We start from the raw sequence: 12,921 nt of genomic DNA, 5'->3' as shown, positions 1-12,921 counted from the left end.
TAAGTCAACTAATCACACCCATCTTCAGTTGATCCTCCACCGGACGGTAACTGCTTACCAGAACCACTGGTTACAGAACTTGCCTCACTCCTGAACAAAATGGAGGTCTCTCTTCAAGACTTGGGTAACCCTCCATTGGTGGTGGCTGCATCAGGAGGTCTTTTTAGTTCGGGTGAGGGTGCTGAATCACCCTTTCTTTCCATCCCCTCACCCTCTAAACTCTAAGAGTGGTCTCGGGCTCTTCCAACTCTCTCAATCCCTCAAGTTGGCGTAGGTGTCTCAGCAGTGGGGTATAGGTGGTGCTCACCTCGGTTCTCAAGGTTATGATGAACATGCAGGTCTCCTGGGCTCAATGCCCATAAGTGCAGCTCACCTTCCCTCGGTCATGGATCCTCCCTTGGGGTTTTTCAATGGTATTGTAAGCCTTTACATGAGCACCGAGGAAAACAGGTTCTCGAACTCAAATGAGAACATTCCAGAGGAGGGCACATAGGCCAGTCATCCACAAAAACAATGAGAAAAGAGGAAGACAAAGCACTCCAAGATCTGAGAAAGAGACAAACACCTAGTTTTCGAGGAAGGCATTACAATGGCTCAAGCAGCCCTAATGGAGAGAACAGTGCTCATGGGTACGGTTAGAGGCAAAAATTACACATCTACATGGCTGTGGAAATGGACCGCAGAGGTATGGGGTAATATGTTGGTGCAACTGAGGTTGAAAACGACGAATGCAGAGCAAACGATGGACGACGGAAGAACAGCTTAGCGGCTAGGGTTCTGCGCCGACCTGCAACGGCAGGTGCTCTGCAGCGACAGGTTTGAACCAGAAGTGGGCAACGTGGTATTCTCCAGGCTGCAGGTCTTGATTGCAGTGAATAATGAACCCCCACCAGGGGGAAGGGGCGGCACCGCCCTCAACCAATGACAGGAAACCAGAGCGCAATGAAGAACCAGACAGGAACAAAATGCAGAATGCCGAAAGCACTGACAACAGTCAGCATATGCAGCACGAACAGGCTCAGAAAGACAAGCCGAAAGTGAGCTCATCCACATGCAAGCCAGTAGCCACGTACAGACCAAAAGTGGAGCTACCCAGTCATCGTATCAATGCCAGAATACAATACATGAGGGATCATGCTCTAATAGGCAAATTCATTGGTATCTGGCCAAATGAAAAAGCCTTGAGAACCTGGATCAATGTCAAATGGCATCCAAAAGGTCATATATCTCTTCATCTCGGGCCAAAGGGGTTTTTCACTGCAGTCTTTAACTGCTTGGAAGATAGAAACAGAGTCTTTGAGGGAGGGCCGTACTTCTTCAACTCTGCTGGTTTATTTCTCAGAGAATGGATAGACAGATTTAACCCGGACAAGGAAGATTTAAGCTGGGCACCGGTATGGATTAGGCTGTATTCGCTGCCATGGGAGTATTGGGAAGAAGAGTCGCTCAAAGAGATTGGCAATGCCCTGGGAGACTTTGTTAAAGTAGCAGAAGATACAAAAACGCAAAGATTCACCTCAAATGCACGGATCTGTGTCTACGTAGACCTAAAGCAGCCCCTTCCTGATACGGTAAGCCTCTCCCATGAAGATGTAGAATGGATACAGTTAATTGATTATGAGCATGTACCTTTTAGATGTAGAAAATGCCATGATCTAGGGCACTTGTATAGAGACTGCCCGTTAAACAGTAAGCCCATGGCTCAAGGAGACCAGGAAAACCAAACAACGGATGGGTTTACCAAGGTAACAAATAGAAGAAGAGGAAACAAGAAACATACAGTCCAGACCAAGTTAGCTCAAAAGGATCCTTCAAAGTCCTCCACGAGCAACAGCTTCGAAGTTCTAGCAAATGAAGAGTTGCAGGACCAAGGACCCTCAAACCCCAAGCAAACAACTCACCAGGACAAGACTGAAGCATCCCAATTGCAAACGAAGGAAAAAAAGGATAACTCCAAGAATACTAAGCCAGCAACTAGGAGTCCGCCAGATATGGAAATAGACAATATAGATCCAGGCACAGGAAAAGAAATGGAAGGAGAAGGCAGCTATCAAGAGCCACAAAATATGGAGGAAGACACAGAATCAATAGATATTGGGGAACTGGACATACTAGGCTTAGAACTAGCATGCAAAACAGGGAACTTCGACAAAATACCGGACAAACAAGTGGACAACCTAATGGAAGTGCTCAATAGAGCCCACAAGAAATACTCACTAGGGGTTCAAATTGGAAGCCAATGGGATGGGTATTTTATCACCAAAGATAGCAAAAAGAGAGGAAGGAAATCGACCTTGGAAAGAACTATAAAAATAGGCGAAGCCCTAGTAGATTCAAGCAGATATGCCAAGGTAACCAGGTATTACCATACCAAACCCAACCTTTCCCAATGAAGTTGATATCTTGGAATATAAGAGGGATCAATGGCCCAAAGAAAGGAAGACTTTTAAAAAATATGCTAATAGAGGAAAAACCATCAATTCTTTTTTTGCAAGAGACCAAATGCAATCAGGTAGTCTTGGAAAAGGTAGCAGCAAAGGTCTGGCTAGGGGGGTTAGTCACGGCTGTGGAAGCTCAGGGGGCCTCAGGAGGACTTGCAATAATCTGGGATTCAAGAACGATCCACCTAGGTAACATACATGCTAATAAAAATTTCATACAAGAAACTTTTCATTTAATCGGCACAAATATCTCAGGGCATATAACAAATGTATACTTTCCTCAAGAAATACAGAAAAAGGTTGAAATTCTGGAAGTATTAACGCAGCTTAACGCAGAAAGGATCCATCCTTTATGGATCTCAGGTGGTGACTACAATATGATAGCTACAATAGAGGAAAAAAGAGGAGGACGTTGTAGAATAAACAGGGACGGCTCAGTACTAAGGGACTTCATTCAAAATAATTGGATGATCGACCTTCCAACAAATAACGGCCTCTTCACATGGAATAACAAAAGAGCAGAACCCATGCAAGTAGCCTTGCGTCTGGATCGCTTCCTGATCTCAGACAATGCAGTCCACATAGGGGGAGAATTTAAAGCCTCTATCCTACCTTATTCAGGCTCAGATCACTGGCCCATAGCCTTAAATTGGAACAGACCAGGTAAAAGCAAAAAGCGCCCATTCAGGTTTGAGGCTTTCTGGTTAACTCATCCGGAATTCCACGAATTTATCAGGACAACTTGGCAAAACTTCAACTCATCGGAGGGGACTAAAATGGCTCTATTCCAAAAGAAGCTGAAGTACCTCAAAGAGGAAATAAAACGATGGAACAAATTTACCTTTGGTAACATCTTCAAATCAAAGGAACACCTCACCCAAGAGATGAAGGCAATCCAACAAAGAATGATCTCGAAAGGACGATCTGAAGAATTAAGTCAAAAGGAGCAGATCATAGAGAATAAAATCCTCGAACGAGATCTACAGGAGGAAACTCTCTGGCGGCAAAAATCGAGGGTAAGATGGCTGAAGGAAGGTGAAAAGAATACAAAATTCTTTCACAAAACCACAGTCCAGAGAAGAATGATAAACCAAATCTCTTATGTCAACAATGAGCAGGGCAATAAAGTTGAAACCCATGAAGAAATAGAAAAGGAGTTTCTCAACTACTTCAAGAAGATGAATCAGGAACCAACTATAAACAGGGCAGAGGATATTGATAACATCACCAAGCAGATACCCAGATTAATTACCGAAGACCACAATACTCTTATGCTCAAACCGGTAAGCCTCCAAGAGGTCGAAAGTGCGGTGAATCAACTTAAAGCAGGGAAAGCGCCTGGACTAGACGGGTTCACTGCAAACTTCTTTCAGCACTTCTGGGAATTAATCAAATGGGAAGTCTGGCAGGTCGTCGAAGAATCACGCACTCTCAGATGGATGTATCCAGCTATGAATGCAACATTCATTGCCCTAATCCCCAAAACAGAGGATTCCATCTCTCCAGATAAATACATACCTATAGCCTTGTGCAACATTATATACAAGATAGTCTCCAAGGTCATAGCTTTAAGATTGAAGCCCATGCTCCCTCTCATTATATCTCCAGAACAATCTGGATATTTGGAAGGAAGACAGATCACAGATGGGATTATATTAACCCATGAAATAATACACTCCCTCAAGCAAACAAAAAAACCAGGTATGTTGCTCAAAATTGACCTATCCAAAGCTTTTGATAGTATCAGTTGGGAATATTTGCAAAAAATCCTCAAGGCTTTTGGCTTTGCCCCCCCTTGGATCAGATGGATCAGTAATCTTCTTTCATCCTCTTTCTTTTCCATTCTCATTAATGGCATTCCCTCTCCCACTTTCCGTCCTTCGAGAGGTAGCAGACAAGGAGATCCGTTATCGCCCTTTTTGTTTGTCATCCTAGCTGAAGGCCTGGGCCGCAACATAAAAGCAGTCGTTCTATCCCACAATCTTAGAGGGTTATCTATTCACCAAGCCCCGGCTGTCTCGCACCAGCAATTCGTTGACGATAATATGCTTTTTGGTCATCCATCAATCCAAGAAACTCGAACCTTCAAATCCATCCTTGATTCATTTTCGAAAGCCTCAGGAGCCCTCATTAACAAGGTTAAATCTCAAATTTTCTTTTTTAATACTCCTCCATACACCCAGAGAGCTATAACGCGCATTCTTGGCTTTTCCATGGCTTCCCTTCCCTCTAATTACTTAGGGGCTCCTTTAACTGCATCAGCCTTAAAGCATTCCTCTTGGTCAAGCCTGTTAGAGAAATTAGAAACCAGACTGCTCCTATGGACCTACAGAGCTCTAAACATGGATAGCAGGATAGTTCTCATCAAAGCAGTTCTGCAGTCCATGCCTCTCTACCTATTTTCCATAATCGCGGCACCGAAATGGGTTCTCAAATGTATTAAACAATTGCAGCGTAATTTCTTATGGGGAAGCTCGGGCCCAAATCGAAAATGGGCTCTAGTCAAGTGGGAGAAAGCTTGTCTACCCAAAAATGCAAGGGGAATAGGACTCAGAGATCCTGAACAAAGTAACAAAACAATGGGGGCAAAAATCTGGTGGAGGTGGCTTTCAAACTCCAACACCCCCTGGGCAGTCTTATGGACAGCGAAATATGCAAGAAACTTGCCCTTAGAGGAAAGGATCAGAATGTCGGAAATCAGCAAGGGCTCGCTAATATGGAATTCATCCATCCAACACAGAGATTTAATACAAAAGCACAGTTTTTGGGAGGTAAAAGAGAGTCTTACTGCAAGGTTCTGGACAGATTCATGGCAACAGCTCCCGAATCTCAAAGACTGCATTCAAGGGATTACAGAACAAGAAATAAATTAGCAGGACAAAGTAAGCAACTTTTGGAAAACTCAGACTACCCAAGATCACAGAGAATGGAAAAACGCAAGTCTGATATTACCTGGTAGCTCGAATCAAACTCAAATGTCTCTATCCTCCGAGCTTCAAAAGAGAAAAATCATAAAAACAAGAGGAATGGATGCTTTAAGATGGGGTTATGAGGAGAAGGGCACTTTCACAACCAGGGAAGCCTACCAAATCATTATCAAAGATAGATTACACACAGACAAAATATGGGACAAAATATGGAAACCTCCTATATGGCCGAAGGTAGCTACATTCCTGTGGCTTCTCTCACATAACCGAATTCTCACATGGGACAACCTAAGGAAAAGAAATTTCTTTGGACCATCTATATGTCTCAACTGCAATCAGGAAGAAGAATCATCCCTTCACCTTATGCAAACCTGTCAGTTGGGCAGGAAACTATGGGAAAAAGTCTCATTCTGCTGTCAAAGGGAAGGCAGAGAGCTGGGTGACATTAAAGGCACCCTGCGAAATTGGACTCAAGAGCCATACCAAAGCAAGGTATTAAACACTCTCTGGCAAATAATACCAGGACTACTGATGTGGAATATTTGGAAGGAAAGAAACCGAAGGATCTTCAAAAACCAATCAATGACATTGGAGCAAATATGGAAAGGAATACATCAAAATATCAGTGAAACTCTCTCAATCAAAAGCTGGTCTAAAGAGGATTTTCCATCGCAACCGCAGGAGCAAGCCATATGGAACAACTAGCAGATAAAACTACAAACTCCAACTTCAGGCAATGACAACTCCTCTAGACACCAGACAGACAAGGCAAGTTGGAGGCCACCACCATTCAGAGTGTTTCAACTCAACTTTGATGGAGCGTCGAGAGGAAATCCTGGGAAAACAGGATTTGGAGGAGTTATCAGAGATCACCAAGGCAAACCTCTCACTACCTTCTTTGGATCAATAGGTTGTGTTGGGTCCCAATAATACTAGTGATTACCCCATTAATATTGTAGTTATACCCCCTATTTATATTGTTGTGCCCCTATTAGCCCCATATTGTTATTTCTGTGCCCCATAGAATCGCTCTATTGTTATTTTTGTGGCTTTATATTATTATTGTTAGGTCGGCTGGATTATATTGTGACTCCTTAGAATCCTATATATAGAAACAAGGTTTTGTCATTTGTACCATCCAAGAATTGTTCATTTATGTAATGTAAAGGAGGTTGCCCCCTCGAAGAGGCTGAATTCTAAGGCGTGGATCTCTCTTTTCTATCTTTTTGTGAGCTGGTTTCATAACATTTGGTATCAAAGCTTTGGATTCTAGGGTTTCGCTGCTCCAAACAGGTCATCGTGGAATTTTCGCTATAACTTTTTTTCTGTGACGTTTCAACATTCGCAAAAAAAAACCCATTTGAGAAGAAATCGCGCTGAACCTTGAGTCTGAATTTCAGAGCTTTTCACGCGATATTTGCGGAGATATGATCTGAGGAAGTTGGTCTTTTTGCAGACTCCTGAATTACATTCAAAACAGGTGACCTGGGGAAAATCGTCATAACTTTCTCTCTGGGGATCGGATTGAAATTTCGTAAGAAGGTACAGAAAGAGGATGGGGTGTGTTTTTTCTTATGCGTGTTTTAGATTCAAAGGTTGAAACAGGGACTCGTGGCACGTCGTACAAGTTCGCTATATTGAACCAGTCTAAAAGCAAGTCACTGTGGGAGATTTCACATAACTCTTCCTTGGAGAATCCAATTTGGCTCAGACTTGTGGAATTGGAAAGAGGACGCAGAAGGCTACTACAGGTAGCAATTTCAGAATTGGAGGATCCGAAATTATATAGATACATCAGATTCAATATCAGGCTTCTATAAAGTGAAAAAAGGTGTGTAGTTTTTTTTTTATTTTTGTGTAAGCTTGGTTTAACGGAATTCAAAGGGCATAGTAAAACATTATTATCGGTAACTGATGCCCCGAGGAAAGAAAATGCAAACACCTAGTAAGGAACCTGAAAGCTCTAGCATGACTCATGAAGAAGAGGAAGAAATGCTACATGATATATCAAAATTACAAGAACAAGTGCAACAAATGTCACGCTCACAAAAGCTAACAGAAGCTAAGATAAGTGGCATGGAATCTAAGATAAATGGCGTGGAATCTAAGGTAAATGGCGTGGAATCTAAGATAAAGGGCATGGAAGCTAATATGGATGGCATGGAAGCTAAGGTGAATGGCATGGACGCTAAAATTGATGGCATGGATGATAAGATGGATGAATTGAAGAAGTTGCTACAAGAAAGGGTCACTAATGGTGAAAAGGTAGTAAAGGAAACTCATGATCAGAATAAAAGAAATGTTAATCATGATTCCATAGACTCTAATGTTGGATCGAAGACTCACCATGTCCAAAAATCGATATGAGGAAGTTTGATGGTAAGGATCCCGCCACATGGATATTACAGATGGAGCAATTCTTCGATCTCAATAATGTGCAAAACACACAAAAGGTACGTATGGCAACTTTATATTTGGAACCAAATCAGTTTGTATGGTATCAATGGCTTTGTTCTCGTAAACAATTTATCACTTGGGCAATTTTTAAAGAAGAATTGATAACACATTATGAGGATACAAAAAGCAACACTTTTTTTAGTCAATTGATAAGTCTCAAACAAAAGGGTTCAATAATGGAGCACATTGAGGAGTTCCAAAAATTGAACATAAGGGTAAAAGATATTCCAGAGGAGCATAGGATTGATATGTTCATAGGGTCTTTAAAGGATAATATCCAACATGATGTGCGCCTTTGGGAACTTGATTCATTAGAGAAGGCATTCAGGTTAGCAAGAAAAATGGAAAGCAAAATTATGGCAACTAGGAAGCATACCGTTCACAACTATAAATACGGAAGTGTTGTTGCTCATAGTCTTCCACAACCTACAAGGTTGACACCACAACAATTGGAAGAAAAAAGAGCAAAAGGGCTTTGTTACAATTGTGATAGCAAATACACAAAAGGTCATAAGTGTGCTGAGAAAAAAAAATTCTACATAGATTGTGAAGAGGAAGAAGAAAAGGAGCAAGAAAGGTCAAAAGAAGAGGATATATTCCAGGAACAAAGCCTAGATGAAGAACAAATAAATCCGACCATATCTTGTAATGCATTGGCGGGGATTACCACTCCTCAAACCATCAAGATAGAAGGACAAATCAAGAAGAAAAAGGTAATAGTGTTGATTGATTCAGGAAGCACGCACAATTTTATTCATTGTAGGGTAGCAAAAGAATTGAATTGCTTCCTATATCCAGCACCAGAGTGTCAAGTGATGATTGCAAATAGAGGAACAATAAATTGTTCTGGAAAGTGCCATAATATCAAGCTATCCATGGGAGAATATGTATTGACTAGCCCAATGCTTTCCATTCCAATGGGAGGTGTTGATGTTGTACTAGGAGTCCAATGGCTACAATCCTTGGGTACAATAGCTTTTAATTTTCAAGAACTTTTCATGAAATTTTCCGTGGAAGGAAAGGAAGTTGAATTAAGGGGTATTGCAGGGAAACCAGGAAAGATAATCAGCTCTAATGGCATGACAAAGCTTCTAAAAAAGGAGCAAAGAGGTGTAATTTCACAATTATGTTCGCTAGATGTTTCCACATTGGAATCATCTATTTCTCCAGATCTTCAAAAAGTCCTGGACAATCATTCCAAGGTATTTGAGACTCCCAAAGGTCTCCCACCTATGCGTGATCATGATCATGCTATTCATCTGATTCCAGGAAGTGTTCCTCCAAACATCAGGCCGTACAGATATCCATATGTCCAAAAAAGTGAAATTGAACGTATGGTTGCAGAAATGCTAGAGGCTGGTATAATTCAACCGAGTCAAAGTTCTTTCTCAGCTCCAGTAGTATTGGTGCACAAGAAGGATGGATCATGGCGCATGTGTCCAGATTATAGGGAGCTCAACAAGCTCACTATTAAAGATAAGTTCCCCATTCCTGTTATTGATGAATTACTGGATGAATTGCATGGATCAATTTACTTCACCAAGTTGGATCTTCGTTCGGGATATCATCAAATTAGAATGAAGATTGAAGACATTCCGAAAACAGCATTTAGAACTCATGAGGGTCATTATGAATTTTTGGTCATGCCTTTTGGCCTTACCAATGCACCTTCAACATTTCAAGGTTTGATGAATTCAATTTTCAAACCATTCCTTAGAAAATTTGTGTTAGTATTTTTTGATGATATACTAATCTACAGCAAGTCTTGGAAGGATCATGTTGAACATGTTGACAGGGTGTTACAACTATTGGAGGAGAAACAATTATATGCAAAAAGATCCAAATGTTTCTTTGGAGTCCAGGAGGTGGAATATTTGGGTCATATTGTATCTCATGAAGGAGTTAAGGTAGACCCTAGCAAAATTAAAGCCATTAAGGAATGGAAAATCCCCACATCCATAAAGCATCTGCGAGGATTTCTTGGGTTGACAGGGTATTATCGCAAGTTTGTTAAGAATTATGGGAGAATAGCAGCACCTCTAACAACATTATTGAAGAAAGATTCATTTTCATGGACTTCGGAAGCAACAAAGGCCTTTGAACATCTTAAAGAGGCAATGTGCCAAGCACCGGTCTTAGCTACGCCGGACTTCACAAAAACCTTTATTGTGGAATGACATGCTTCAGGAAATGGAATTGGTGCTGTTCTAATGCAAGATGAAAGACCCATTGCTTTTGAAAGTCGTCCAATCAAGGGAAAGTTTTTAAATAAAGCTATTTATGAGAAGGAAATGTTGGCAATACTCCATGCACTTAAGAAATGGTGACCCTACCTAATGGGAAGACACTTCAAGGTAAAAACGGATCATGATAGCCTTAAATACTTTTTAGAACAAAGATTATCCTCTGAAGAGCAACAAAAGTGGGTCACAAAGATGTTGGGTTATGACTTTGAAATCATCTACAAAAAAGGGAAGAAAAATGTGGTGGCAGATGCACTCTCAAGAAAGGATGAGGATGTGGAAGCATTGTTGTGTGCCATTTCTATTATCCAACCAGATTGGATAAACGAAGCAAGGGAGGAATGGAAGAACGACGAAGAAGTGTGGGCACTTATTAAAAAGCTACAACAAGATTCCAGTACTTCTGATACATTTAGCTGGAAAAATGATTCGTTATGGTACAAAGATCGCTTATACCTCTGTAAGAATTCCCAGCTAAAACAAAAGATTCTTATGGAATTGCACACTTCTCCCTTAGGAGGGCACTCAGGATTTTTAAAAACTTACCACAGGGTTAAGAAGGAATTTTTTTGGGATGGCCTTAAATCAGATATTCAAAAGTTTGTGGTGGAATGTTTGGTTTGCCAGCAAAATAAAGTTGAAACAATTAAGACACCAGGTCTATTGCAACCTTTATCCATTCCAAGCCAACGTTGGGAGGAGGTTTCAATGGATTTTATCACAGGTTTACCCAAGTCTGAGGGAAAGAGTGTCATCATGGTGGTAGTTGACAGACTTACCAAGTATGCACACTTTTGTGCATTATCACATCCATTTAAAGCCAGTACAGTTTCTACTGCATTTATGGAAACAGTTCAAAAGCTACATGGAAACCCAAAGATTATTGTGAGTGACAGAGATCCCATTTTCACTGGAAATTTTTGGATAGAATTATTTTCTTGTCTTGGTACTCAGTTAGCTCATAGCTCATCTTATCATCCTCAATCTGATGGGCAAACTGAGATAGTAAACAAATGTTTGGAAGGATATCTTCGTTGCTTTGTCTCTGATAAACAGACACAATGGGTCAAATGGTTGCCTCTAGCTGAATGGTGGTATAACACTTCCTTCCATACAGCAACAAAAATTACCCCATTTATGGCACTTTATGGGTATCAACCACCATCCATCACATCATATTTAAGAGAAAATTCTAAGGTTCAGGCAGTGGAACATCACATCGAACATCAACAACAAGTCCTCCAACTCTTAAAGGATAACCTCGTGTTGGCACAAAATATAATGAAACAACAGGCAGATCAACATCGCAGTGAAAGAAGTTTTGATGTAGGTGATTGGGTATTCCTACGGCTACAACCATATAAGCAAATGTCCCTAAAGCAAGCTAAGAAGGATAATAAATTATCACCAAAGTATTATGGTCTGTACAAGGTGTTGGAAAAGATTGGTACTATGGCATACAAATTGGAGCTTCCTGCAGCTTCTCGATTCCACCCAGTTTTCCATGTTTCATGTTTAAAGAAGGTTATAGGTGACAAGCTCCCAATTCAAACAATATTGCCAGAACTTGACGAGGAAGGAAAAATTATATTGGAACCGGAAGCAATCACAGAAACAAGAACTCGACAGCTACGAAATCGATCAATTTCAGAGTATCTTATCAAGTGGAAGAACTTATCCGCTGAAGATTCCACATGGGAGGATGAGAATTTTATGCAGAAGTATCCAGAACTGCTCAAGCGTTGAGGACAACACTTTTTTGAAGGAGAGGGGCATGTTGGGTCCCAATAATACTAGTGATTACCCCATTACTATTGTAGTTATACCCCCTATTTATATTGTTGTGCTCCTATTACCCCCATATTGTTATTTCTGTGCCCCATAGAATCGCTCTATTGTTATTTTTGTGGCTTTATATTATTATTGTTAGGTCGGATGGATTATATTGTGACTCCTTAGACTCCTATATATAGAAAGGAGGTTTTGTCATTTGTATCATCCAAGAATTGTTCATTTATGTAATGTAAAGGAGGTTGCCCCCTCGAAGAGGCTGAATTCTAAGGCGTGGATCTCTCTTTTCTATCTTTTTGTGAGCTGGTTTCATAACAGGTTGGAATACCAATAATGCAGCAGAATTGGAAGGATTATGGAGAGGGCTCACACTGGCACAAGAGCAAAAATACTTTCCCCTCATAGTGGAAGGGGACTCCCAAATTCTCATCAACATGGCATTAAAGATTCAACAAGGCTCATCGATCCATAAGGTCAGCAGCAGCTGGAGAATGGCCACTAGACTGGAACGGCTACAAAATTGGCTTCGGGAAAATCAAGCTATTTCCTTTAAGCACATCAAAAGAGGAGGGAACAAACTGGCAGACTTCCTCGCTAATCTAGGAGTGGACACTGGGAAAGAATTCTCTGCAGGATCTCTACAAGGTATTGCAACGACGGATCAACTTTCCACCTTCCAAGCAATCCTAACAAACGATATGCAGAGGAGAGAAGATGAGACTCCGGGAACCATTGTCCCTCTCAGGGAGCCAGAGTAACTCGGAGTGGTTAGGGGATGGGACTCTTAAGGGGTCAGCTATGAGGACGGATGGGGATGGCTGGCGATCATATTGACACAATCGACAGTGGAGATGGACGAAGACAATCGGACGGCGGAGGAAGATTTCGGGCGCCAGTTTTAGGGCGAACTTTACATCCCGAAAAGTAAGAAAGGATGACGTTTGTAGGGAGCCACGCGTCAACAGGTGGTTGTATCGGGCTCGCTTATACGGAAACCACTTTAACGCAAAAGCGGTCCGAAATCTTAAGGTGGGTTTGCTGAGCGGTTTTAGAGTCCAAGGT

The 12,921-nt window shown here is 41.3% G+C and overlaps 1 protein-coding gene across 1 annotated transcript; it reads left to right on the top strand.

The window, feature by feature from the left end:
- The first annotated feature begins 1,124 nt into the window (after nt 1-1,124).
- On the top strand, nt 1,125-12,617 carry LOC149185593 (uncharacterized). The gene is made up of 3 exons (XM_089409095.1): nt 1,125-2,351; nt 2,513-4,142; nt 12,178-12,617. Exons 1-3 carry the CDS (start codon nt 1,125-1,127, stop codon nt 12,615-12,617), a joined length of 3,297 nt encoding a protein of 1,098 aa, XP_089265221.1.
- Nucleotides 12,618-12,921: the final 304 nt, after the last annotated feature.

This window comes from Pinus tabuliformis, chromosome 3_1 (genome assembly GCF_031772625.1).
Source record: "Pinus tabuliformis cultivar Carrire ecotype Pingquan chromosome 3_1, CPIR1, whole genome shotgun sequence".
Classification (NCBI taxonomy): domain Eukaryota; kingdom Viridiplantae; phylum Streptophyta; class Pinopsida; order Pinales; family Pinaceae; genus Pinus; species Pinus tabuliformis.
The sequence above is the reverse complement of the archived record's forward strand: the minus strand, read 5'-3'. Positions and strand labels throughout refer to the sequence as shown.

Bases quoted from the DNA above. Each gene is read 5' to 3' on its own strand.
- LOC149185593 (XM_089409095.1), top strand. From the start codon at position 1,125: ATGAGGGATCATGCTCTAATAGGCAAATTCATTGGTATCTGGCCAAAT. The intron at 2,352-2,512 runs GTAACCAGGTAT...AAATGCAATCAG, and splicing joins ATTCAAGCAGATATGCCAAG to GTAGTCTTGGAAAAGGTAGC. The intron at 4,143-12,177 runs GTATGTTGCTCA...GTTTCATAACAG, and splicing joins CAAGCAAACAAAAAAACCAG to GTTGGAATACCAATAATGCA.